The sequence below is a fragment of the Haemorhous mexicanus genome, chromosome 21 (assembly GCF_027477595.1).
Source record: "Haemorhous mexicanus isolate bHaeMex1 chromosome 21, bHaeMex1.pri, whole genome shotgun sequence".
NCBI lineage: Eukaryota > Metazoa > Chordata > Aves > Passeriformes > Fringillidae > Haemorhous > Haemorhous mexicanus.
This window is the reverse complement of record NC_082361.1, coordinates 10,018,283-10,045,905: the sequence shown is the minus strand read 5'-3', so window position 1 is coordinate 10,045,905 and position 27,623 is coordinate 10,018,283. Positions and strand designations below refer to the sequence as shown.

General features: G+C 48.4%; 1 protein-coding gene across 4 annotated transcripts; it reads right to left on the bottom strand.

Moving 5' to 3' along the window:
• Window positions 1–49: 49 nt before the first annotated feature.
• SLC31A1 (solute carrier family 31 member 1) lies at window positions 50–27,525 on the bottom strand. Of its 4 annotated transcripts, none has more exons than XM_059865347.1 (5): window positions 27,432–27,525; window positions 7,134–7,286; window positions 4,844–4,916; window positions 4,284–4,452; window positions 50–3,689 (listed from the first exon to the last, which is right to left on the bottom strand). In XM_059865347.1, the coding sequence occupies exons 2-5, from the start codon at window positions 7,239–7,241 to the stop codon at window positions 3,488–3,490; spliced, it is 552 nt and encodes a 183-aa protein (XP_059721330.1). In that variant the 5' UTR covers window positions 7,242–7,286; window positions 27,432–27,525; the 3' UTR covers window positions 50–3,487. The 4 variants fall into 4 exon arrangements, with proteins under 4 accessions (XP_059721330.1, XP_059721327.1, XP_059721331.1 ...); XM_059865344.1 differs by lacking the exon at window positions 27,432–27,525 and adding an exon at window positions 11,986–12,326; XM_059865348.1 differs by lacking the exon at window positions 27,432–27,525 and adding an exon at window positions 7,812–7,873.
• Between the last annotated feature and the right edge of the window lie 98 nt (window positions 27,526–27,623).

Sequence of the window (27,623 nt, the reverse complement as noted above, 5' to 3'; positions counted from 1 at the left end):
CTCCGAGGATTGCACTGAGGACTGTTCCCAAAACACAGCCCCACCAGAGTAAAATGCAATCTATTTTATTGGTTAATTATGTACAGGAGATTCTTGATATTCACAGTAACATCAGACAAGTTACCGCCACAAAGAGCAAGAGTAAAAACAAAACTGACAGTCCACTGTAAACAAAACTAGAAATCCTGCTGGATTGGGTGGGACTGGCTCCAGACAAACTCCAAAGGCACTCAAAGAAAAGCAACAAAAGCCCTCTGAGGGACAGGGCCCGGATGCTCTGAGCTTCCTCCTCGGTGATATTCCGGAGGCACAGCGTGAGCAGGGCACAGAGACAGGCATAGGGTGGCACCCCCGAGCAGGACAGCACAGCCGAGCGTGCTGCACGTGGGTCACCCTTCCAGCCCGGCCCTCCCCGTGTTACCAGGACAACTCAACTCAGCAGAGGGGCTGGGGCTGCCCCAGAGCTGCCGATCCCTCCCAGAGGGAGCTCAGGCTTTGCTCAGGCTCAGGCACAGCACACAGTAACCTGGCTGAGGACACACCGTGCTGGCATCTGGTGGCAGGGGGGAGGCTGGGACAGGGGAGGTCGATGGCTGCTCTGGATTGTCACATTGAACTGGGGAAAGCACAGCCACGGCAGGAGGAGCAGCCTGGACACGGCCCTTCCCCAGCTGTGCCCCAAGAGCTCAGAGCAGAGGGCACACAGCCTGCCCTGCTCTCCTCAGCCACCTCCCCTCTCACCTTCCCTGGGCAGCCCAGGGTGCCCAAACCTCCCCTCCTGCAGGCCTGGGAGCAGCTGGGGCACCTGAGAGCCCAGGAGCCCTGCCAGGGCAGTGTCCCCTCCCTGTGCATGCTGCAGAAAGCTCTGTGCCCTCTCTGGGGACAGCATGGGCAGAAGAGAAGCTCATTCTGAGGGAAACAATTCCAGGGGCACAGGTGGAACAAGCAGAACGAGGCAGAAAAGCTAAACAAGAACCAGACTGACACTGATGAGCCACAGCCTGATCTCCAAGTCATCCCTCAGACAATTCGAGTCTGGCCACTTGGATACACAGAAAAGTGGCTAAAAGGTGACAGCAAGATCAGGCCAAGCAGCTTCTGTTCCAAAGAAAGACACAGCAAGAGGTATATGAGGTGACCAGTGCCATCACACAGCCACTCCTCACTCCAGCCTGTGATTGTGATGGCAACAATTACAGCCCCTTCCAGAAAAAACAATGGCAGCAGTGACAGTGTCACCCTGAACTCCTTCAGGGGCTAAGCCCTGCAGTGCAAACCCCCCACATCAACCACCACCTCCAGCTTTTAACAGCTCCAGTTCTCTCTGACAAACACTCAGATTTCCTCTCAGTTCCAGCAGGAGTGGGAAGGGATTGTTCATTTTCTCTGTCCAACACTAACATTCCTCCCAGCTCTCCAGGGATGGGGAGGGTGAGGTTTCCCCTCCATGATAGCCTGGAGGGTACAGCCGAGTTTCACCTTTGTGACAGGTGCAGAGAGGGCACCAGGAGGTTCTGTCACAGACAGAACTCCCTTCAAAGATCAGACTGGGGAAGGAAGCACTTTTCCTGTCCCTCAGCAGGAGGTGGCTAGAACTTTTCCATGAAAATAACTTTGCCTCTCTCACCCAGATGCAAATTTGCTACAGAAAGCAGCTACGTAGGAACTTAAGCCTGCTTTTAACTCAGTTCCTTTTATTCTCTAGTTGCACTGTCCAGAGAAAACAAGATGTCCAAATAAACACTTGGCATCAGCCCAGGAGGGCTTTCATGAGGCGCAATTCAAGCCCTGGTAGCAGCAGTTATGGATTTCCTTACAAAGGGTGGGAGGGTGGGCTCTGTGCAGGGACAGCAGCACCAGCACCGTGGAGCACCCAGGGACACAGGGATGGCCTCACCCTCTAAGGCTCAGGGGCTAAAAAATCTCATTCCAGAGATCAGCTTTCCTCACACAGCTGCTGCCAGAAGTCACCAGCAGCATCTTCAGGGAAAAAAAAAAACCCTTCCTGTGTGTGCCCAGAGGCTTTTTCCCAGCAGGATTCCCTGTTCTCATGGCATGTCCCAGACACCAGTCCCAGTCTGAAAGTGGTACCAGTTCTCAGTGCCTTTCCCAAATTCCCACTGTCTTCCCTTCTAGCCAGTTACAGGCACAAACTGGGCAATCTGGGTAGAGGGAAGACTCCAGCTTTGCACCCCCACCTCCAGCTTGGCAAAACCTTTTTAACATCCAGGTGCTAAACCAGGGCAGCTCCCCAAGCCTGGCCTGGCACCAGCCAGGCAGGAGGGTGGTTCTGTCCCTTCACAGCCTGTCCTACCTGGGCACTGGGCAGAGCCCACAGCACTGACTGAGCTCTTCACTGTCCCCCACTGCACTGAGAACCTGCAGCTCCAGCATGGGCACACTGTGATTATCAAGACAAAGAGTAGTCATTTGGGTCAGGAATACTTTTTGATTATCCCACGCTGCTCCAAATTTCACCTGAGAAAACTGAAGGCTGCTGTAGTCCTGCATTTTCCCTCTTCTCTTCCCCAAATCTCTCCTTTACAGGAATGTTCTTGTTTCCCCTCTTCACCTCCAGCCAGGAATACCCTCCAGCCATTTTAACTTTAGTGTCATGAAATCATTATTTAGCTCTTGCCTCATTTACAGAACCAGTTCTAGTAACCCAAAGCTTAGCTCTATTCCATCCAGGTGCAGCTCCACATGAAGTACCTGTGGGTTCAATGGTTTATTGGGAATCTTTTTGCCCTGTAAATACAGAACTATTATCTACTCCATAATTGGGAAGGGAAAGCAGCCCAACTCAAGTGTTCTCCCTGGAGGCTGAGTGAAGCTGCTGGATACATCAGATTAACAACACTCATCATCTCTGGGGGGCTTGGAGGGCAGGTTCATCCAACCCCTGAAGCACACAGTTCACATCCTTGGGTCAAAGTCCTCCCTTGCCAGGACACACATGAGCGTGTCTGATGTGCAGCACCAAATCTTCCTCTGAGGCTGAGTCCTACAGCAAAAGGTGTCATTGGCCCCAAAAGCCACAATGCCAGGGCAATCTCCTCCCCTGGCATTATGTACACATTGAAAAAAAAAATCAAAATGAAAACAGCCATTCACACATTATTGGCAACTGATCTTTTCCTACTGTTCATTAAACCCTCACTGATGAGCATTTACAATTTAAAAATAAAATGGTTTTGTTTTCCTTTTAAAATAATTTCTACAGTTCTGTCAGCCAACTAATTTCAATCACAGCATAATCTAAGAATAAAGCAAACCCTGGCCAAGAATGGCTGCCATTGACTCTCAGGAGTCAAGGGGAGCAGCGTGTCCCAGCTCCTCACATCCCTGCATCCCTCCAGGAACCTGTAGTGAACTCCAGTTGATTTTCTTTATCATGATTCTCTTGGCAGCTTAGGAATGCTCCAGTCCTCAGGTGGCTGCACTGGCAGGGAGCAGAGGGGTGGAGAGGCCTGTGGCACATCCAGTGCTAATGGCAGTGCTCTGTGATGTCCACCACCACTGCCTTCTTCCAGCTGAAGAAGAAGTACCCGGTGCCCGCTCCCGCGGCCACGGCGATGCACAGGTACCCGTTGTAGGTCATGAAGATCAGCATGAGGAAGTAGCTGACCACCACCTGGATGATGTGCAGCACAGTCTGCAGCAGGTGGGGCAAGCTCAGCATCTGCTGGCTGGGAACACAAACCCAAACAAGTCAGCAAATGGAACAGGTGAGAAATGCACATCCCCAAAGAGAAAGTGGCCAGGACAGCAAGGTGGGCGTGGGGTGGCACAGAAGGTGACACCAGCCAGGGCAGGGACTCCTGGCACCTGGAGCCGTGGTTTTGCTCACAGAGCAAAACAAGCACGGAGCTTGCTGGGAGGACACAACTTTTAGCTGAGAAACAGACTTTGCCAAGCTTCTTTTACCCCCCTTATTCAAAAGCTGACTGTCTCCTGTTCTGCACCTAGGCTTTGACTACCCGTCAACAAAAGGACCCTGAGTGTTTTCTGTCAGGATCACTGGATGTAATATCCAAATTCTGTTCCTCAGAACTCCCCCAAACATGTTCATTAAAAAAACCCCAAGCCCATCTGGCTCCTTGCTGCTTTCCTCCTTTTGCCTCATCCTTGAGGGTGCCCAGGAGTCCCCCATCCTCCAGTGCCATGCAGCACCCCAGTCTGGAGCCAGGACACTCTCCAGAGATCAAAACTGGCTGCACAAAATTTCTTCTGTGCCAGTTCCACCTGCAGAGCTTTGCTTTAGGATGAAGTGCAGGCCTTACCCCACGGTTTTGTGTGTCTCCATCAGGATGGTGCCATTGGGGCCAGGCACTGGCATGGAGTTGTAGCGGATGCTGACTTGGGATTTCCGGAGCAAACACTCCCGGGCAATCTTCAGGCCTTCATAAAACATGGCCAGGAAGAAGACAGCTACAAAAGCACCAGCCATTTCTGACAAGAGAGGAAAGGAAACATTACTGTCTCTGGGCAAGAGAAATGTGTCAGCAGAGTCACTGTATGATTGAACCCCATTGTGCTGCACAGGCCACAGCCAGGCTCCGTGTGCATGCACAGATAGGTGGGAAATGGGAATTTCATCCAGACTCTCACTGCAATTCCACCCATAAAGCAAAAGCAGCAATCACTTTTGCTAATAAAACCAAATTCTTGAACTCTACTAATATCTCCATTTTTCTTTCAACCCACAGATGCCATTTAAACCAGATTCAACACAGCATGTCCACAGATTTTTAGCACAAGTAACGAAGTAATTCCTGAAACATGGATCCTGAAACACCAACTGCAGACCTTTTGTTTGGACTGCACAAGACGTGTTACTAACCTCCAGGAGAATTGATTGTAAGTCCAGAGAACAGCAATGGCACATTCTCACAGCTGAAGTGGAAAGTCATGGCCTGCCCAAAACACAAAGAACACCAAGATGAGCCTGAAGAACTCATCCCAAGGAGCTCACAACAAGGTGTGGCAATGGGGTTTGTATCAGAACAAGAACTCAGATCCATTTATTTGGTCACCACCTAAACTCCAAGAAACTTTCCAGCAGATCTGGTGTAACACACAAGTGAGACAGGGATGAGATGCTCCAGGCTCCAGTTCCCAGCTCCTTCAGACAGCCCTGGGCAGGAGGCCCTGTCCTTCACAGGACTCCAGAGAAGTGCCTTCTTGCTTTTGGAGCTCCTTTTCCCTCAGCATCAGCAGTGGTCAGGGACTGGGGATGTCTCCACAGAGCTCCTCCTTGGCTCCCCATCCCTTCTGGAACTGGGGACAGGGCACTTTCCCCTCCCCACTTCGACCTTGTCTGGATGATGCAGGTAAGAGTTGCACAGGTGAGTCCGCTGGTCCTCTCCTGCACTGTGCCAGCAGTGTTGTCTCCCTATGGAATTCCCAATATCCTGTGGGAAACAGAGGCCTAAACACAGCTACACAAGGAGATAAAGCCAGTTCACAGCTGCCCCTGGGTGAAAGTAAAGGCTCCTGAGCCTGCACAGTGAATGCTGTGGGAAAGGGAAACAGCAAAGATCCCCAGGCCAGCTGGGGGTGATACCAACTTCCCATCTAGGTAAAAACAGCTTGGCATGTCTTGGGCACAGCTGCACATAGGGTTTTCACATGGGAAGTCCTGACCAAGCAAGAGGAACTTCTCTTTGAACTTCCCTCATTGCTTAATTAAGGTTATTTGCTGAAGCTCAGAATTATGATTCATTTCAGCATCTATAAGAATCAGCTCATTTTCCCCAGAGCAGAATCTACTGTAAAACACCTTTTAGAGAGTACTTTCATCTCTTCAATGAATTGAACATATTTACATTTAAAACAAAACCCACATAAATCAAAGAACTGCAGCTGAACCTGAGCCTGTTACTTGGTACCAGAGAGGATTGGGAAAACACACAATTAATGTGTTCAGTCTGTTATCTAAGATGCTGCACCTATGCACTGCCTTCCCTAAGGCAGTTTTGTTTGCAATATGAATTCAAAATCTGGTGCAATTACTCACAGTTTTCAGCTGCAGGGCAGGGCAGGGTCCTGTAACTATCCAGTGAACACTTGACATTTGTAAAGAAATGACATTTACATGGAAAGTAATGGCCCAGGGATGCCAATACTGAGCTGAGATGATGGGAAGAGCTTCACAAGGAGAGCAGTGGCAGTGCTGGACTGAGAGCTCCACATGGGCCATGCCCACCAAGGTTGTTCTGGTGCTCTCCTCTCCTGCTGTGACACTGGTTGCAATAGAAATAAAAGCAGAGGTTCTTGGTTCTCTCCTCAGGCACAGAGCTGGCAAACAAACTCCAACTAATGGTTTGCAAAATCCACTCCTGAGAACACTCACATATGAAATAGAAATGTGCCCTCTCTCCCCTGCTTTTAAAATTTAATCATAAACGGACATGTTTTAATAATCTGAAACTCACTCCAAAAGTATTTAGGAAAAGGAGAAAAAGCTGAAAAACTTCCTGGAACTGGCTACACACAAACACTGAGCCTCCAGCCATCGCCATGGAAACTCTGACCAGAATCTCTGCAAAGCCTCAGTGATGCCAGAATGCACAAGTCTGAACCTGCTGCAATCAAAGTCAGCTGGAGCAGCAGGAATCAGGACCAATGCAGCCTTACTGCCAACATGGCAAAGAGCCCTGGCACTGCTGTGCTCCCCAACCAAGTGTGCCCTGAGGGTTCAGGAGGGAAGGGCACAGAGGGAGCTCAGCACAGCCCCTCGCATTGCTGGGCAATCCTCTCAGGGCTGCCTGGAGCTCCCACTGCCAGCCTGGAGAACTCAATCCATCTGTTTCCTGCAGGAAAAATCTTGCTTTGCATGTTTGCCCTTAGCTGGCTGCAGACCAGACGCCGGGCTGGCTGCTGGAAAGGTTTTTTCAAGAAAAGATAATTTTGCCAAAGGATCTCCAGCTGTGAAGTCCATTCCTGCTCTGTATCCCTCACGTCACTCCTTCACTCCTGAAGAACCACAATGGGATCTGGGTTTAACCTGGATGGATTCCTGCCTTCCAAAGCTCAGCTTCATTTCCAGCTCTCTAGAGCACAGTCTTAAAGATGACAGGTTACTCTGAACCATAGACAAGGGAAAGCTCTCTGGTTAATTCCCCACTTACCATCATCATCATGTCGTGGCCGCCGTGTCCCGAGGCTGTGGTGGTGGGGTGCTGATGCTCAGGAGGATGCGAGGTTGGCAGTGTGGAGCTGTTCATGTGGTGAGACATCTTGAGGACAGAGAGATTCAGAAAGGCACATAGAAAAGTGGGACCCTGAAAAACAAACAAACAATGAAGCCCTTTTCTAAACAGAATGTGGTTTCTCTACTGCTGCTGCATGAGAAAATATTCCAAGGCACTGAGAACTGCTGCCTCTGGAAAACTCCTGGAGCTTCCTCATGGTCCTGCTCTGGCTACAGAGAGCACACAGCAGGACACTTTAGAGGAGGTGTGTCCCTCTGCAGCCTAATTTGATTGAGATGTCACCTGGGGCAAGTGCTCAGCATAAAGGAACATTTCTTATCTATATTAGGAAAAAAACAGAACTCCTTCCCAAGTGCAGTCTTGCAACAGGCAAAAATATCACAAGCACCACTTTAAATTGCATATACTAAAGGATCAGATTACAGGATTTCTCTTAATTGACAGTTATGCATTTTATTGGGAACATGTTTAACAGAGAAATTGTGTTAGTTGGAACAAGACCTAATGTCAGGCAAAGGTCTGCAACAGCTACAGGCAATCCAATTTCATTTCCATGAGCTTTACATTGCCACATCTCCCCTGTAATCACATTACCTACAGTGAGAGAAACACTCAAGAGGCTGCCAGTCCCAATCCTTAATCTGGTTACCACAAATCAGGGCTGTCTGGACACACTAAAAAAAATAAAAAATAAAAATACCCTCTTTGGTCACCTGTGGGCATGGCTGCTGCACTCTGGCCCAGCACTGCCTGGGCTGGCAATTGCTGGTTGGAAATGAAAATCATCAGGTTCAAACAGCAACAGGAGAGAAAATAACCTGGGAATACCAGTCAGTCCTGAAAGCACAGCATCTGTCCTACTGGACCCTGCCTTTATTCCAGTCCTGCACTGAAGTAAAACCAAAAGCAAATTTTGGACACTTCATCAAATTAAAGTTTAAAAAGAAATGAGATACAGACTTCCTTCAACATAAATCATCAGGAGAGTTTACAAGTGTGTTTTTTCATTTTTTTAAGCCAAAATGCAGCACTGTGTTTGAACAGGTAGGCATGGCTATATTTAGATTGAAGAGAGGAAATGAGACTCTAGAAGAGCTTTCTGAAATGCAAGTAGCAAATACAGCCCTGAAAGGCACCTGGTGGTGGAGCTAGCTCAGTGTGTGACAGTGACCCTGTGCAGGGGTCACTGGTGGCCCAGAACAGCAGTGCCAGTGCAGCCCCATGACAGGGGACATTCAAGGGCTTTGGGGTTAAACTGAAGCGAGCAATGAGAAATTAAACATTCGGGGAAGGTAAGGAAACAAAGTCAGCAGTGCCAGGGAGGAAGTCGAGAAAGACAGAGGTAATACCCTGCAAACACAGAAATTAAATAATGCAGGGAAGCGCCAAGAAGTGACACCAGGTACCCACAGCTCAGGTATGTTCTCCATCTCTGTGCAGAAGTTTGTATCCCATCTCTTATTTCATCAGACAACCTCACAATACTCCCCTGGACAGCAAATTGGAATCATGGAATCCAATGGCACTGGCTAAAGCAGAATGAATTCCCTGTCCATATTTCTACTAATATTTTTTAGCTCACTTTGTCCCTGATTTGTGCTTAAATATTGAGACCAGAAAAATGTTCACAGGGAGATAAATAGGAGAGAGAACAATGCAAGCAGCAGCTCAGCTGAGACAGAAAAACTTCACCAAGGGATACCTGCAGAATGCCCAATGTGATTTCCATATGGCACAGCTTGGAGGGTTTTCCTGTTCAAGAGTTGAAATGTTCAGGCTCTAGAACTGCAGTCCCAAAACATTTGGGAAAAGAACTCTCTGCCAAAACACACAAACTTCAAATTGTCTTTTGCATCAGGGAAGGAAGAAGAATGGCCCAAGTGCTTTACCCAGAGGATCAAAGGTAAATGTGCTAGGAGAGGAAAGACGTAACACAAGAACTTCCCCTCTCCTGCAGCCAAAATCTCCTGGAATCACAGAACCACAGAATATCCTGAGCTGGAAGGGACCCACAGGAATCCCCCAGCCCAGCCCCTGGCCCTGCCCACACCCCCCACCAACCCCACCCTGGCATCCCTGGCAGCGCTGTCCAAAGGCTCCTGGAGCTCTGGCAGCCTCGGGGCCGTGCCCATTCCCTGGGGAGCCTGGGCAGTGCCAGCACCCTCTGGGGGAAGAACCTTGCCCTGAGCTCCAGCCTGAGCTGCCCTGGCCCAGCCCCAGCCGTGCCCTGGCTCCTGTCCCAGAGAGAGCAGAGTTTTGAGCTGTCCCTGTCTCCTCCCTCTTCTCAGTTGACTGACCCATTGCTTTTCCTTTGAATACAACATCCTCACCAGCTACTGTCCAATGATTATTTATTCCTTTTAGGATTTCACATTCGTGTCAAGCTCAACAGGTTTCAAAATGCTCCACAGAAGCCCTGGCTGGTTACCAGGTAAAACTGCCTTGGTGGCTGGGCTGCGTCCAGCTTTTCACTCCTTTCCTTCTCACTAATCATCATTTGTCTGCAGAAAGGGAGAAACAGTGGATGTGTTTGGGGATATTTACTCTGTAGGAACAGAGACCACGGTCAGGTGTTCAGGAGTAGCTGCCTGTGCCTGGGCAGGCCTTGGTACAGGTTACAAAGGGCAAGCTTGACCCTCACCCAAGTATCTCCTTCCCACCCTGCTATCCCAGTGCTCCAACACCAAATCTAAGCCCTTGCTGCAGCCACCCAACACTGAAGGACATTTTATGAGACCCTGAAAGGATGGGGTATTAAGTAGCTTAAGAGGAAATAACCTCACCTGAGCCACTTCAGCTGTGTTTTGTGTCACTGAAAGTAACAGTGGATAAATTTCTGTTTAAAAAGCAATCTGTTCCAGTGAACAATCAGACTCCGATTTACAACTTGAGAGATCCCTACCTAAGTCTCAAAGTAAAAAGCAATATACAGGGCAGCAGCAACAGGTTAATGGGTGTGTAATATTCCAAGCTGCATATCCCTGGTTGGTTTGCACAGTTCCTAAGAAACAAGCTGACAGATGTGGAGCTCTGTGTGTCACAAGAAGGTGGTGCTTTAACAAGGCTGACTCCATACCTGAAGGAAAAAAAATCCACCCCCCACAAGTTTCTATTATTGTAAATTCTTTAAATAGGCTTAGCCTTGTACAAAACCAGCCTTTCAGCAGGTATTTCTGCCTGAATGGGTGAGTTGATCCTACTCCATATGTTTGCCCTGAGAGGGAGAGGCATTGGAGCAGATTCCTGAGCATGGAGCCCTGGAGAGGGACCTGCCACAGCCCCTGGCTGCTTCAGGCTCAGGTACTCTGAACACCTGAAGGGGACAGACCCCAGGATGTATCTATCACAAGGGACACACGGACACACACACACACACACACACACACACACAGAGAGCTATTTTTGTGCTCTGCAGTAATCTACTGCCTAAGAAAACTAACAGGGTGGAACAGGAGAGAGGAATGAGGAAATTCTCCTCCAGGGCTTCTTTCTTTCCCTCTCAGTGCTGCTACCCCAGGTGAGAGAAGCCACAGCCTCCATTTCACAACCCCTCAGATGTTTAAGGAAAACTGCAAGATCAGAGCTGCACACAGGACTTCTCTTTTTTTAAGCAGGAGCTCAGGCAGGCCCTGCACACTCTGAGGTTTCTGTCCCTGCACTGCCACCGTGGCAGCTCTGCAAACCACGCTCAGGACAGGTGCAGCAGGAGCAGGATCTGACAGCAGCAAACTGTCAGCACCAGGACTCACCCCCACCCCAACCAACACCAAACCAGTGCTGCCTCACCTCACACACACCAGGAGGCCACAGTTTGCAACTCCAGGGCACAGAGAAGGGGAGGACAGGCAGGAGGTGCCAGGGCACACACGAGTGCAGGTAAAGGAGCTGGACCAGATGAGATGCCAAAGCCAGAGCAGTCCTTTCAAATAGGTCTCAGCCAAAGATCACTGCCATTACACATAACTCCCTCCACAGCTTCCCAATCTATTCCTTCTGCTGTGTCCATCCAGAGTCCTGCAACTTCACAGCAAATCACAGTTTTTCCTGTGCAAACACCCAAGGAAAATACACCTTCCAATGCAGAAACACAGGACATGCAGAAAAAGGACACACTAAGGGAAGGATCTAGCAAGCTCCCAGGAAGTACTCAGTGTCAAACAGATCTTCCTTAAAGTCCCAAAGGGAATGAAGCCCCTTTCCAAATCAGAAGTCCAACAGGATTAACAGTGGAGCCCTAAATCAATGCCCATTACAGCATTAACTCTTCCCTTCTAAACAGTGCCTCACCTTTCCCAATCCAGCTCAGAAAACCCAAGAAATAAAATTCCACTGGCTCTGCCCAAAAGGACCAGAGCCTTAAAAATCCCCTCTGCAGTCTCCTTTAGAGCAGTTTGTCCCACAGAGAAGGTGCTGCTGCAGTGGCCAGCACAGGACTGGCTCCTGCTCGGAACCCTCCCAACTCCTCTCAACAGCTGGAGTGATTCATACCCAAAGTCTCTCACCAACACTTCTGATAGCAAGAACAGGTCAGGAGGTCCCTCTCTTCTCCTGTACAAGTGAAAAACACTTGGCAATATTTACTAAGAATTAAAATCAAAGTTCTGAGAGAAAGCCAAGGGAAAATTATTAAAAATAGGAAGCTGGAAAAGCAAAGACCTGTTGCTTACATTATCACATATGGCTCAGTGCTGCATGACACAAAGGAATGCTACAGAAAAAGCACAGAAGGAATGGAAAAGGCACCCAGGAGCAGAGTTGCTCTACTTACAGCAGTACTGCTGGCAGACCCAGCTCCACTGGCTCCCAGCTTGTGGTCCCAAGCCCAAACCCTTTTTTGTTTAGCAGTGCTGTCAATGGAGTGGGAGGGAAGCAGCAGCCTGCAGACACTGCAGCTCTGTTCACTGCCTCTAGCTGTGGGCTCCACTGAGCTCGTCATCAGGAGACCTAAGCACTGCTTTTAGTTTATTCAATTTCCTGGCAAACTTTTCCACTTTAACTGCTTCCTTTCCAAATGGGTGGACTTGTGATTCTTCCAGGATGCCAGGCAGAGCTCCAGAGCTGCTTAAAGGCACAGGTGAGGGACCCAGCAATTCCACCTGCTCATGCTGAGGCAGCACCCAGCAACGGTGGCCAGGGTCCCTGGGCCAAGCTGTAAAGACACACTTTAAAGACACAGGGAACAAACACCACATTCTTCAGTAATGCAGCAGAACACGTGTTACAGATACACACTGCTGTTTCCCAGTGTGAAAATTCTCCCTGGAACTCTCCCAAGTAGCTTCAGCAACCCCAGGCTGGCACTGAGACACAGGGAGGGACTGTGCTGTGCCCAGCACATTTAATTGCACACCTCTGGTTTTCCCTTGCACAATTCCTGAAGAAGGAGCTCTTAGAGCTATATTAAGAACTCAAGGAATGTTTGTGAGCTCACAGCAGAACTGTGGCTTGCCCTGGTACTGCCTCACCACCTTAGAGTCTCATCCTAAAGATTTTTTCCAGAAGTTTAAGGCTTCACAAAAGCTCAACACACCAGAAGGGGTTTGAATAAAGGGAAAGAGAAGGGCACAGCTCCGGAGCTCAAATACACACTGAGGGTGAGGCTGTACAAATTTGGATTTCCTGGGGCTTGTCCCTGATCATGGAAGTTTGCTGGATTCAAACTGGCTCAGCAGAGCCAAGGAGGAACCCACAGTGTGACACAGGGCACATTCTCCCTGTCTACCTGTGAGCAGGCTGAGCTATTCCCACCCACAGGTTCAGAACTTCTGAAGGATGACAGGCACTCAGGAGAATGTCCAGCCAGAGATGCCAGAGGCTGCAGTGCAGGGAGTGGAGAATAATGGGCAAAAAAAAAAGAGCTGAGCAGGGCTGCAGACAACATCTTGTGTTCAGGTTCAAAAGGGGACAATGCCTGGGCAGCCTCTATGGAAGGAATGCCAGGGTGGAAGCAGTCAGCAGGGACAGGCAGCCAAGCTGGGAGCACCCAGAGCCCAGCTCTTCCAGCACAGGCAAAGAATGGGCTTTTAAAATGATGTGCAGGCTTTCATGTTTTGTGAGGGAAGAAATCCACATAGATCTGATCCTTTGCCATCATCTCCACTGAGGATCCCAGCTGGAACCATTACAGCACTGTTGTGGATGCTGAAGATAATGACAAAGTTTTGGCACATCAAAACCACTCTGCAGTCCATGAGCCATGCCCACAGCTGATGGGATTTGCCCAGGCTGAGACAGACCTTTATTAAGGTGATCCTGAAAAATCCCACAGACAGGATGTGGGAGGAGAAGGAAGCAAAACCACATCACCCACCCAGGGAGGTTTGGGGGTGATGCTTTAAGCCAGAGTTGCACTCAGGTTCTCTGCAGCACAGGCAGATCACAGGGCTGGGGCCACTGGTCACACCCTGCAGTACCTGCTCCTCCAAACAGCCATCCTCCAGGCCTCCTGGTGCCATCATTTACTTATTTTATTCTTACCAAATCCTTGTGTTTCTTGTACCAATATGTTTGTCCCTCTCTTTACCAGGTTGCTGCGTCCCCAAGGCTCAGGCTGCCCCTTCCATATGGAGCCACCACACAGCACCCACAGATATGGCAAAAACCCCAAACAGTGCTCCAGTTCCACACTATGGATTCCGTTGGGATGCTGGCTCACACAAGCTTCCTGAAGGTGCACCACATCATCTGGCAGCTTGATGCAGCTATATGCATTAATTAATGTTTAATTAAAATTAAGATTAAAACAAGATTATGAAGTATCAGCATATGTTCAATCCTTAAAGTCCTGTCCTCTGCTCTGAATCAAAGCATTCCTCAGCTAAAGCAACTAAAAACTACTAAAACTAAAGCAAAGCTGGTCACAGCCACTCAGCACAAGCCCCATTACTTGAGGGGGGGGCCAGAGGTCTTCCTCTCAGCATGGCTATAATAATGGCCCTTTGATGGAGTTTATTTTCATAGCAAACCTGTCTGATCACTCTCTGTCAGAGGCTTTGCTAGAAGGGGATGGTCATTCCTAACCTCCCAGCTTCTGCAGACGCCTCAGGAAATCTGTAATCTTTGAACAAGAAGAAAAAATAACCCAGGACAGATTGTTCTTTACAGGACAATATACTGAACTTCATTAAGCGAAGCACACACCATGTCATTACCCACAGGCCCAGTGGAGTGAAAGGCAGCTGAAAACAACCCTGCAGAGCACAAAACCTCAGACTCTAAGTCTGCTAACATCAGAGGAAAGGCTGAGAAATGCTGGCAGGAGCTGTGTAAAGGTGACAAAATAATGGGGAGTCAGCCTGAGCCTCCCCTGTGGTCAAGCATTTTCCTCAGCCATACTGAAACTGCAGGAGACAGCAAAGCAGTAAAAGGATCCTCATGAGAAGCGTGGTAAAACTGAGGAGTCCTTGCCAACCCCCTCCTGGCTGTAGACTCATTTCTGCAGAGAAGTCTGACTCAGCCCAGATGCAAACACCTGGAATGCACACAGAGCTTTGCATGGAGATCCAAGAGTGATCCTCGACTGTCTCCATCGAGCTGAGACCAGGCAGTTACACCTACTGAAGGTACCTACCAACTTAACATTCCTATTCCTCTTCTATCCTACTCTACCCTACAACACCGCTCTGCTTGTGCTGGCCACCTCTCAACCCTTGCCTTGGCAGCACAGCTAAGATCCCTTCCACAATGACCACAGGAACCTTTAGCAAGAGGTGACAGAACCAACTCTGTCACACCTCAGTCTGTCCCTCACAAATCCAGCAATGCAGGGGGTAGAAACTCCCCTCATCTACACAGGAATCCCACACACATTCCCACACATCCCATTGAACGTTTTCCTTTGAAAGAAGCACTGCAATCTCAAACTGATCCGTGCCTCCAACTGTTGGGCCAACTCTTGGGGTCCCCATGTGCAGGTGCTCCCCAGGGCACCCCACTCTTGGCAGGATATGGGACAGGACCCAGCAGCACAGCTCCTTGCCCTCTGCTGTGGTGACAGTGGTTTGGAAGGTGCACACCAGGCTTGGGGCTCAGAGTCCAGCACTGGGTACATGTGACTGGTTCATTCCCATGCCTTTGCAAATGCAACACACTCCTTGCTCTGCCCAATGCCTAACAGAAGGAAGGGCATGACACCAGGAATTCCACTGGGATTGGGTCTGGCAGCTCCTGTGAATGCCACAGGGTGCAGGCTTGCAAAACAGTCTGTTTGGCAGATGTTGCTCAGGGCACATCTGTCACAGAAGCCTGGCTCAAGAGAGGGAGTTTGGGGTGCCAGACAGATACTGGAGGCTGTCACAAGGCTGAGGACACTTATCCACACAAGGGACTCTTATCCACACAAAGGACAACGAGGCAGAGCACAGAAAATCATTTTGGAGAAGCTGATGTTAAGAATGCCATGATCTGAAGTTTTCAGAAAACAACCTGCTCCCATTCTCATAAAACACAAATACTTTCAACCTGCATGAGCCCAAATTAACCTCAAGTCCCCAGTGGAACACTTTCCAAGGATCAGAGCACATTCCAGCTTCGGCTGCCTTGAAGAACCCCAGCCAGGGACTGTAATAAGCCAAGCAAATCCAAAGTGGAGCTCAGGGAAGAAAGCAGAGCTCACTTGGCCTGGAGTCACCCATGCACTGAACCAGGAGCAGAGGGCCAGGAACAGACATGTCAACCACAAGTTGCTTTTATTGCCAATAAATGCCAATCAAGATTGTATTCATAAAGGGAAACTGCTGTATCAGCAGGCACTGAAGAGGACAGTGACAAGGTGCCAATTAAAAGGTGATTGGCATCTCTTACATACTTCAGTTTCCTTGTTCATCTGCCACAAAACTTGCCCCTTTTCCACATTACTGCTCCAAGAGAACAGCCCCCAGCCAGCTCTGCCCTCTGGGCAAAACCAGCAAGGACACCAATGTCCTCTGGGATGTCAAAGCCAGAGCACATCCATTCTGCACTCAGGAGTGCCTTGTCCTACTCAAGCCCACCAAGAGCGCAATTTCTTCCATTCTCTACATGGACAGTGTTTTTCCACCCCATTTTCATTTCTTCACCACCAGCTTTTTGAACCCCTTATTCGCCCCACGCTGTCCATTGCTCCCCTTTCTGTCTGGGTGGATGAGGCAGCTGTCCCCCCTTCTGGCACACAAGAGCACAGACATTTCTGGGAAGTGGCAGAACTGAGGCACCTCAGGACATGCAAGAGCTGAGGAGTGACTGCCATTCCCACAGGTACCAAAGCAGAGGAGATGCTGTACCACAGCTGACTCGTGATTCTGTCATCTGCAGAGAACAGCACAGCACCAGAGATACCAAAACTGACACAGGATGCCACATTGTGGTGTTACATTTTAGCCCAAACAAACTGCTACACCACATAACAATTTCTTTATGAAACATCCAGGATAAAAGGCATGGCAAACACCAAAATTCCTTATAGCCAACACCAGCATGAATTCAGAGCTAGAAGTGACAAGTTTCCATCAAAGGCAATCCCCAGGAGGCATCTACAGAAGCACTTCAGAACTTCCTCTGCACACCAGAGCCTTCAGAAGCTACTAGCCCAGGTCTGCAGACCATCAGGCCACAGCATCAGAGCTTCACCTCTCTTCCTCACATCACCAGGGGCATGACACAGGAACACAGCAACACAAATCCAGGTCACAAAGCCCCCAGGATTCAGCACCCAGGGAGGAGAAATTTGGCAGGAAGGGAGGAAGTTTAGCCAGGGATAAGGTAGAATGGCTCAAAGGCCAGGAGAGTAAGAGCTGTGTTGAGATGGAGGAGCAGGAGGGTGGGTGGGGCTCAGTCAGGAGTCACCTGGATACCTCTTGCTAAAAACCCTCAGCACTCACTCCTCAGCTGAGGACAATCCAGGATCCTGAGCAGGGAGGAGACACGGGACAGCACCAGGAAGTGGAGACAGAAAAGCAGGGCCATGTGACCCATCTTTTCCAAGATTACATAATTCCTGGATAAACAGATACTCCCTTATCCTCAGTGGTGGTTTTTGCTCAGATGTTACAAAACCAAACACAGGAATGGTGACCAGGGAGATATGATCCATATGGCCAGAGAGCAGGAACCATCCTGCCGAGAACAAATGGGACAGTCCTGAGCCTTGTGATAGTCTTAAAAAACTTTTAAATATAAAAATATATTGATATTTGGAACGCCATCTTGCAAGACATGTATTCTGTAAGATTAGACAACTTCTGCTTCCTTAGAAAAAACAGGCCTAGCAGAGAATTTCACTTCCTATTTCATATGCCCTAATCAAGAACAATTTCTAGCTTGTATTCCTCTACCTATACCAGGCACTTTTTAAATGAAGGGAGAAGTTTTCTCTCCAAATGAAAAAAAAAAAACAAACCCAAACCCAAAACCTCTCACCATTTGCATAAAAGGTTCTTTATCATGCCCACTAATTCAGCATCCAGATTCCTGCACATTCAACACCTTCTCCACCACCTGTACTTATGGAAAGGAGCCTGTCTCCCAAAAAAAAAAAAATGTCTGTCCACAGGGTAAGGACACAGATTACTGTTTGGGGCTGTTCAGTGGCCACATGCAGAAGCACTCCATCTCTAAGGAATGACAGACATGTCAGGATGCAAGACAGAGAACTACTTGCAAGTTAATCCTGACAAACCATTGCTCCATGCTTTGCTGGAGTGGGAAGGACACAACAGGCTACACAGCATAACCAGCTCTGGCCAGATTGATTTTGTGGTGTTTTTGAGCCTTAAACCCTGTAAAACTTTAAAATAATCTCAGGAGACAGAAAATGAAATCAGAGTCAAGAAGTACATTCCCAAGAAAGGAAGCACAAGCTTCTTCAGAGCCAAAAGTAATTCAATGTGTCCTAGAAGTGCATTAGTGGGCCTTTAATACAGGTGAAGGATCACACACAGAAATCACACAAAGAATGACTGGGTTGGAAGAGACCTTCAAGATCATTGAGTCCAATCCAGCCCCAACACCCCAACTCAACCCTGGAACACAGTGCCACATCCAGGCTTTGTTAAACACACCTCCCTGGGCAGCCATTCCAGAACTTTATCACTCTTTCTGTAAAAACTTCTTCCTGATATCCAACCTGAATTTCCCTTGGCACAGCTGGAGGCTGTGTGCTCTGGTTGTGTCAGTGCTGCTGGAGAAAGAGCCCAGCCCCAGCTGAGCACAGGCACCTGTCAGGAGCTGTGCAGAGTGATGAGGGCAGCCCTGAGTCTCCTTTTCTCCAGGCTGAGCACCCCCAGCTCCCTCAGGGGTTCCTCTAAGGGTTTGTGTTCCCAGCCCCTCTCCAGCCCCGTTGCCTCCTCTGGACACACTCAAGCATCCCAATGTCCTTCCCAAACTGAGGGGCCAGAGCTGGACACAGCTCTCCAGGTGTGGCCTCACCAGTGCCAGGTACAGGGGCAGAATGACCTCCCTGCTCCTGCTGGCCACACCAGTCCTGACCCAGGCCAGGATGCTGCTGGCCTCCTTGGCCACCAGGGCACACTGCTGGCTCATGTTCAGTCAGCTGTGGAGCAGTACCCCCAGGTCAGTTACAGATTACAGATGTTATCTGTTATTGTCTCTTTACAGATGTTATCTTACAACAGCATAAATACCTTCATCCCATGAAGGTAAAACTAAACCTGAGGGTAATAAATGGACAGCACTGGTCTATTAGAGGCCTCATAAAAGGGAGTCCATCACAGGTGATTCACTGGAGATTCCCAGATCTTACCCTACTTCCCCATTTTCACACAGTTAATTTTCCATCTCTGGCTGCTTTTCAACATTATAATCAGACTTAGCCCAGAAAAGACAACACTTGTACAAGTTCTGAATCGACTTTCAGGTGTTTTGGGAATCTGAATAACAAGAAAGCCACACTCCAAAACTCCTGGTTAATTTTTAGGAGGCCATTCCACACACATGATATGACAGATACTGGTTTAAGCAATCCACACACATTTTCCATGTCCAGAACAGCCACACACACATTACCTTTCACCACATGGGAAAGTGTTCTTGCAGAGCAATTGTCTTTCACTCCTTTCTTTTCATATTTAAGCAGTTGTTGGTCTGTAATTACCCCTCAGAAGCAAGTCCATGTGCAGAAACAGCATCTTAAGGTGACCACTAAACCATTCCCCTTCCCTGGAGCTGCCACGTTCCAGCCTGTGTCAAACCTTTCCTCAACAGCCATGTGCTGATGTCAGCTCCTACTGGGATACCCTGGGATTTCCAGCTCCTGTCAAGGTCACCTTTGAAAAGCGGGCTTTGACTAAAGACCTAAGAGCTCACAAGACTGACTTTTAGAAAAATACCTTTTCTTGTAGAGGAAAAATGGATGTGTGTTCATTACAGCACCATCCATGACTGCCCCTCAACACAAGAACCTGTTCTACCACAGCCAAGAATCAAATTCTTTTGTGCCTCTAACAGTTGTTTTGAGAAGCCTCAAGCTGTTCATGGGCAAATACAAGGTAGAACTCAGGTCACATGCAGCAAAATCCATTCCAGTGGGTTTTTAATTAAGCCCAGGAAGTCAACCTCTGTTTTGGCAGATGGTTAAGGCCAAATATCCATCACCAGAGGCACCTTCCTACTCTTGATTCATGATCTTGGCAAACAGCAAGTGGATGGTGCAGTGATATAAAAACAGCTTCCAGGTAGTAATGCAAATACTTGTAAGGGTTCAGAGAAAAAATTCATAGCCCCAATCCACAGAACAGAGCATCCTTCCTTTGAAAATGCAACTGAACTATTGGAAGTATTATTGAAACTACTGAGTCACTGAAAATACAATCTCAGCAAGGCAGAAGATCTCCAGTATCAAGAAGAGGAAAAGAGTAATCAACTCAATTCTCTGGAAGGGAACTTATCTTTGGAAGAGCCTTGGCCTCGTGACACTCTTCGGACAGGAAGAGCCATGACTGTAGGGCATGGAAAGCCAAAACAAAAGCCATCAACAATTCTTCTATGAGTGACAGAACACTCTGGGAAAGAGCTTAGAATCCTGGCTTTTTCATCATTTTCAAACCCCCAGACAGCCACAAAGCTGCTAATCCAAAGCAGAAATGATTCAGAGCTAAAAAATGCTGAGTTACTCTTTCAGAGACAGGTTTTCCATCTACCAACTCCAGCAGAGCCTTTTTCTCCAGAGAGGCAACAATTCTGAGACTGATCAAAGTTTCTCAACCCTCACATAATGCTGACAAGCACATCATTATCTCTATCAAAGACTAATCATTAACTACTGCTCAGATTAGCTTAGGACCAGACCAAGCACTGGGATGCTCACGCAGAGATCCACAGAGCAGCAGAAGCAGCTCCTGAGTCTCCCTCACTTTGCACAAATGCAACTAGATTTTAGAATTCTCTGATTAAGTGCATTGCAGAGATTACTTTCCAACACATTGACCAAAACACATTTCAAACATTCAAGTCTCTATCAGATAAATTAGTGGGTTGCTTGCTCCTGGATATTGCAACAAAGACAGCTTCATTTATTTTAGTATTGAAGTATTTTAGTATTCAAACTGAGAGAGAGCAGGTTTCGATAAGATATTAGGAAGAAATTATTCCCTGGGAGGGTGGGCAGCCCCTGGCACAGGGTGCCAAGAGCAGCTGTGGCTGCCCCTGGCAGTGTCCAAGGCCAGGCTGGACAGGGGTTTTAGCAGCCTGGGACAGTGGGAGGTGTCCCATGGTAGGGGTGGAACAAGATGAGCTTTAGGGTCCCTTCCACCCCAAAACATCCTGTGACTCTATTTGCCCCATAATGAAGAAATTATGATGTTTTCAAAGCTATCAGTCAGTTTTTAGGAACATTGGGAAGTGAGGAAAAAAAAAAAACAAAAAAAGCCAAGGCAAATAAATAATCAATTGTGCAGAAATTCTTCAACACTGTTTGTATGAGACAAACTTTGTCAGGGTCACTGGCTCTGGGACCCTTCTGCTTGGAAAGCTGGAGCCAACAACTGCTATGAAAAAAAAAGGGACAAAGCAGAAAAAGTGCAGGAACAGCTGTGCAGTGCCCTGCAACACAAGGGGCCTTGTGGTGGGGGCTGTGGTTTCAAGCAAGAGTTACACAAAACAGGATCAACTGACAAGCAGTGCACATGATCCTGCTGTTATGATGTCCTGGAGGGTTTTACTTGAGGAATTCAGAAAATTAAGAAAAGTCAGGCTGCTGCCAAGGTTTTTTAAACTAGAAGCAAAATAATCAGAATCAAGTGTATTAGGCTTTACCACCCATCCAGAGGATATCCCATAGACATTGCTCTGTGCCTTTTATGAAAACAGCACAAAAATGGCTTTACAAGTATAACCAAGCCTATAACAGGAACATGAGGGCAGCTGTGAAACTCCCAACCAACTTTGTCTGCAGCTGTTTAGGCTTCAGCCTTACAGTACCTATAACATGCTCCTCCAGCACACTTCAGCCTCATGTGACACCACCTTAAACACTGAAGTTCAGTATCCTCTTGAGATAATGTCTTATCCCAAGTTAATGAAAGGCACTAAAGCCAGTGGCAACTTCATTTGTATAAAACTCACCTGGCAGTGAACCCAGAAATCAGGACTCAGTCTCCTGTCAAATCCATTAGTCCAGGAGCTCAGACAAACACAGGATTCAAGAAAACCAGACTGCAACACTGACTGAATTTTACTTGCACTGCATCCTGAGGTTGGGTGTGTTCCTCTGGAGCTTGGTGCTCCCACTTCCCTTATCACTTTGATGTACAAGGGTTGATTTACCCATTGGAAATGCCCTCCCATGGAGCCACACTGATGGCAGCACTGCAGTGACTCCCTGAGGGCTGCAGGAGAGTGACCTGGGATGGCTCCACTGGGTGCACTGGCTTGGAGTCTGCTCCACATTTGTGCTTCTCCTTCCCAAGTAAAAGATGCAAGCTTGAAAATGCAGTGCAGCTGTGCCAGTGAGCTGTCTGAGCCTCTTTAGCAGGAGGCTTTTGGAGCAGGGAAGGTTAACGGGGGAAGCAAGTGAGTGATGGGATCCCTGGCTCCCAGTCCAGCCTCTGGCAGAGCTCAGCCAGGGTGGCATGAGCTGCTGCCATTGTCCCAGCCAGAGTGCAGCCACCAATTAGAGACATCAGACAAGGAGCAGGCTGGGTCACAGGGATGAGCCTCTCCCTGAGGAGGCTGGAGCTGTATCCTTTTCCAGGAGCTGTTTTTCCCAGCTCTCTGGAGCAGGCCAGCCAGTCTGTTCACACCATTAGCTCAGGATGAGGACTGCACCTCACAGGTGGCCTCAAAGCACTTCTTAATGCTACAGATCCAAGTCCAATTATATTTTCTCTAATGTGAAACAAGTCTGAAAGTGCATTTGCCAGGCACTCCTTCCCCCAACAGATGCAGTGTTTAGGCAAAAAAACCAGCCAAGACTGCCAGGGTTCCCTTTAACCTGGTTAGCCAGAAGATCAGCTAAATATATCACAAAGCTCATATTCCAAGCTCCTGTAACTTCATCAGAGAATGAGATCTGAATCCATGGTAACTAATGAGTAAGTGTGGGAAAAGAAGCTTTATGGAAGTGAAGTGGTTCTTCCACAGTCTCAGGAGAGCTTGGGGCACTCACTGTGAGTTCCATGCCAGAACACCTCCACTCTGTTCCCAGTTTTCTCCCAACCTCTCAGGATTCACAACAGGACATGCTGAGCAAGCAGTGAGAACAGAAGAGCCTCAACCACTTGGAGCATTTGGCCTGTGCTGTAGACCTACCATGGACTGCTCTAGTCACTTAGATAAAGTGAAAAGATTATATGCTTGTACAACTTTTTTAGCAGATGATAAATGCTGTTTACATCTGAGATACAGCAAATGTGAGGTTTTTCTAAGATTATATCCACAGAGAGGAAAAGAGCAGGAAGCAAAGCCATTGTTCTGGCTGCAGTCACAGCTGCTGAACTGCCACTGGAAATCAGCTGGAGACCCTTGTATATATGAACTGATAGCACAGGGAAGAAAATACAATGGGAAATGACATTAAAAACTGTAGAAATAAAAAAGGAAAACTAAAAAGGAGCTATTTCATCACAACCTGCCAGTTCTAGATTGGCTTCTAAACCAGGAAATTCTAATTTCAGGACCAACAAATGAAAGGCTTTAGAAAGTACAGCAAAATAGGAGTTTAATTTGTTTACAACAACTAGTCCCATTATTCTCTGCATTAGCAGATTCCAGCTTTCAGATGAAAAAAACGTTAATGAAAAAACCACTGGCACAGTGTTCTCCAGGACCTGACTGGGAACATTTCTAGAAAATTAGATTGAAACAAAAGGCAATGGAGTAGATTAACTAAGATTGGATTTCCCAGAGAAAAACAAGATAAACTAGATTGAGTCTTTTTCATCCTTCCCTAAGAAAAAATTGCCAAGACTCCCAGTGATTTCCTGGCATGTAGCAGGCGCAGGGCCGGCTCCGGCTCCGTGCAGGGATGTTTAGAGATAGGTATTTGCTGAGTCATAGGAATTGAACCAGGAGTCCTCACTCTGGTCCTCCAGGCCTGCTTATCTCTCTGTGACCCCACAGGCTAGTTTCCCTAACCCTTACAATTGGTCAGTTTTCAATCCTCCCTAACCCTGTAAAAGAGGCTGTCTTGGCCCATTTCTTTAGAAGAGCAGCTTCAAGACCCTTCGCGAGACCCTCAGAATAAACCATCGTGGAACCCTTGGCCACCTTCTCCTCTCTCTTTCCTCTGCCTTCCAGAAGCCACGGCCAGCCACAGCCCCTACGAGCAAGCTAAGAGCTGAAATCATAAAAGAGCTGATTTTCACTAAGAGCTGACAATCACTAAGCTTGCTAGGGGCCACGGCTGAGCTGCAGTCCGGCCTAGGGCACCCCAGCCTCCAGAGGGCTGAGGTGTCCGGCCTTGAGACTGCTTGCCTGGGGCGCTTTAACCCTACGAGGGATCAGCTATCCGGCTAAGGAGCTAGCCCCGGGGGCTTCATTTTATTTTACACTGGCAGACTTGTGGAGAAAGAAGTTCATGCTGGCAATGTGCTTCAGCTCAACTTCCCAAAATTCTGCTGCAAGCTCCTGCTAACTTTCAGGTGACCTTCAGGCCAGAGCAGGGAAGGCAGCTCTGCAGAGCCATGGCAGCTTTCTGTTGGGTAGAGGGGTCTTCATAGCAAATAGAGAAACCAAGGAGGAAAGGAGAAAATAGTTCATTTTAGTTCAAAGAACAAAAAATTCTGTCTTCTCTTGGACCTAATGCCTGACTGGAAAACAAGCCAGCTGAAAAGAAACTCCTCAGGGCCCTGCGCAAAACTCACCCTGTGAACATGGTAGATTTTGTCATTTACTAGTAATGTAAAACTGGCAAAGATCATTCTCAATGCCCTCCCTTCTCAGGCATTAAGCTTTTGTTCAGGAACATAGGATCTCACCAATCCAAATCTTGAAGTTACATTGTGAAGGGAAAAGTGAAGTGAAAAATCCCCCCAAACCTCTTTTCAAAACAAAAAACCAAAAAAAAAAAAAACCCCACAAACCTTGTCCTTGTACCACTGCAACTCAGAGTCAGTGGTAGGGATGATACCTTTAAAACAAAAAAGCAAACATGCAAAAGTGCTTGGAAAGGTTATTTAATCCTCCCTACTGGCAGAAATTATCCTAATTCTCAGCTTAGTTAACAACCTGGCCTAGATGAGAAATCTGGTATGAAATGAAAAGCAGCCAAATCTCAGTAGGAAGTGGCTGTACAAAACTCCTCCATTCTCAACCCAAAGGTGTGTGGGAGCCTGCAACTCCTGCCAGTTCCTATATTTTCAGTACCTTGTTTTGGGGAGGAGTAGAACAAAAGAAGCAAAATCCTGCTTACTGCAACAATTTTTGTGTTTATAGCAAAAACCATCACTTTAATTTTGTATTGTACAGCAGAGCAGCCACAGCTTCACCAACAAATCCTTAGTTTCAAAACCAATCTTCATTTAAACAGCAACATTCACACATTATTCCCAGTGCCCCCTTTTTAATGAAGGATGGGGGGAAAATAATGGAGAGTCCAAAGCCTGATGAAAGCCTCAGGAAACAATACATCATAAATGACAGGATTTGGGATTATTAACTTGAATGCTAACTTACCCTATAAGATCCCATATTATTACTCATGAAAAATCCTGCAAAAGCTTTACTGACCTCAGGCTCAAGCAGAGGCAAGTTAAGATCAAACAGACTGAAAATCAACTTAATAAACACTTGTGAGGAGTGTTTCATCCACCTGGGCACAAAAAGCAGGACTAGTAAGCATTCTGGAGCTTGGAATTCGAGCACAAACAGAAAGAATTGGCTCTGCCTGGGAACTGTGTGGAACCACAAGCCCACTGCACACTCAAATACAGACGAGGACTATGAACAAAGCTTAAATTAAAAAAGGACAAGTGGCTAAGATGTGATGCTTGCTGAGTGTTGCAGGTTGTGCTGCTACAGCCTCTTCCCCACAATGGCATTAAAACTGGCCAGTGCTGAATCCCAGTGAAAAAAAAAAAAAAAAGGAAATATACACAGGTATAAAATTGGGCTAGGAAGATGGTGAAGGGTCTGAAAGGGCCACACAAGGAGCAGCTGAGGACACTGGGATTGTTCATCCTGAAGGGGAAACTGAGGTCAGAACTCACCAGGGGTTGCAGCTCCTCCTGAGGAGCAGCTCTAAACTCTGCTCTGTCCTGAGGGAATTGCCTCCGGTTAATCCAGGGCAGCTCAGATTGGAGCTCAGGGCAAGGTTCTTCCCCCAGAGGGTGCTGGCCCTGCCCAGGCTCCCCAGGGAATGGGCACGGCCCCGAGGCTGCCAGAGCTCCAGGAGCCTTTGGACAGCGCTGCCAGGGATGCCCAGGGTGGGGTTGGTGGGGGGTCTGGGCAGGGACAGGGGCTGCCCTGGGGGATCCTGGTGGGTCCCTTCCAGATCAGGATATTCTGTGATACCTGTACCTAAAAAACCTAAATTGAAGTGCCACTGGACTTAGCCACATGGGTCTTCATCACTTAAAACTACCTTAACAACAAACCAGATAGAAATTCAAGAGCCAAAGCAACAAACTCTCTTCCTCCAAGGGAGCACATTCCCATAGGAAGGAAGTTCATGCCCACCTGCCTTACCAAGGTCGGAACAATCTCCTCCCACTGGGAATTTACACCAAATTATTGTGGGTTTGGTTTTCGGTTTTCATTAACAGAAATAAGATTTTGACCCTTTCCAGGCATCATTCTAAATTCATCACACATTCTGCAATATAAAAGATTATAACAATACCCTACTTAACAATACCCTTTATCTTCTTCCTTTAGAAGTGGAATCACTGATATCTCAATCATTTCAATAAACTCCTGAATTACTGCAAACTCAGCTCTACAACAGACCTGGCAACTTCCTGCTCAGACTCAAACATCCAGTCAGTAACTGACAGTACAAACTTCAAACCAGTGCCAGCAAGTACCCAAAGCCAGGAAATATCAACCCTTATTGCCATTCTGACCTCTTGCATTTTGTTCTTCTGCATTTCAACATCATTTGGATCTAAGGTGAAATTAAAGCCAGTCGGTCTCACAAAGCAGGTGGAGATACCAGCTCTCCAAGAGGGGGAAAACCACACAGGAAAACCACAACACGCTACAAAAAATTCATTAAGCAAACTAACAAAAAGGTGTATTTCCCAAGGTACGAAGGAAACTGCTTCAGAGGGGCGCCTCAGACACAAGGAACCATTGGGATGTTCAGAACCCAGCGCATGGCTGGTGCCCTTGGGTATCCCAGACAGCGAACCTGGAGCACAGCAGCGCCCGGGGGTCCCCAGCCCTCCCGCCCGAGCCCCACGGACCCACAGAGCCCTCAGCAGAGCCATGGAGGCCCTGCGGCTCAGCCCGGAGCCCCGGCGGGTCACGGCTCCCTCACGGCAAGGGCAGCTAGGGGCCGCGGGGCCCGCCTGTCACCTTGGGAACCGCAGGGCCGGCCTGGGCGCCTCCCCCGGAGCCCGGGGAGCGCTGCCTGCACCCACACCGAGCTCGCCCCGCACCTCCACCTTCACGTCCCAGGGCTGCCCATCCCCTCGGGGCTCCCGGCGGCCCCAGCCCGAGGTCCCAAGTCCCGGCCGGAGGAGAGGGGGGGCGGCCATGGGGCCCCTCAGGCAGATTGGGGAGGGGGGAGGGGGGGGCGCGGGGGGCACGAGACCTCCCCGAGCGAGCCCGTCCGTCACTCACCGAGCGAGCGCCACGAGCCACGGCCTTCGCTCCGCCCCCACTGCTAAGTCCCGCCCCCTCCGGGGACCCATAAGCCCCCCCAAGTTCCCGCCCGCGGCCGTGCCCACTGAGCCTCGCCCCTTTCGACGTGTCCATCAAGACTCCGCCGATGACCTGTCATGCAAGCCACGCCCCTCGGTGCAGTTAAGCCAC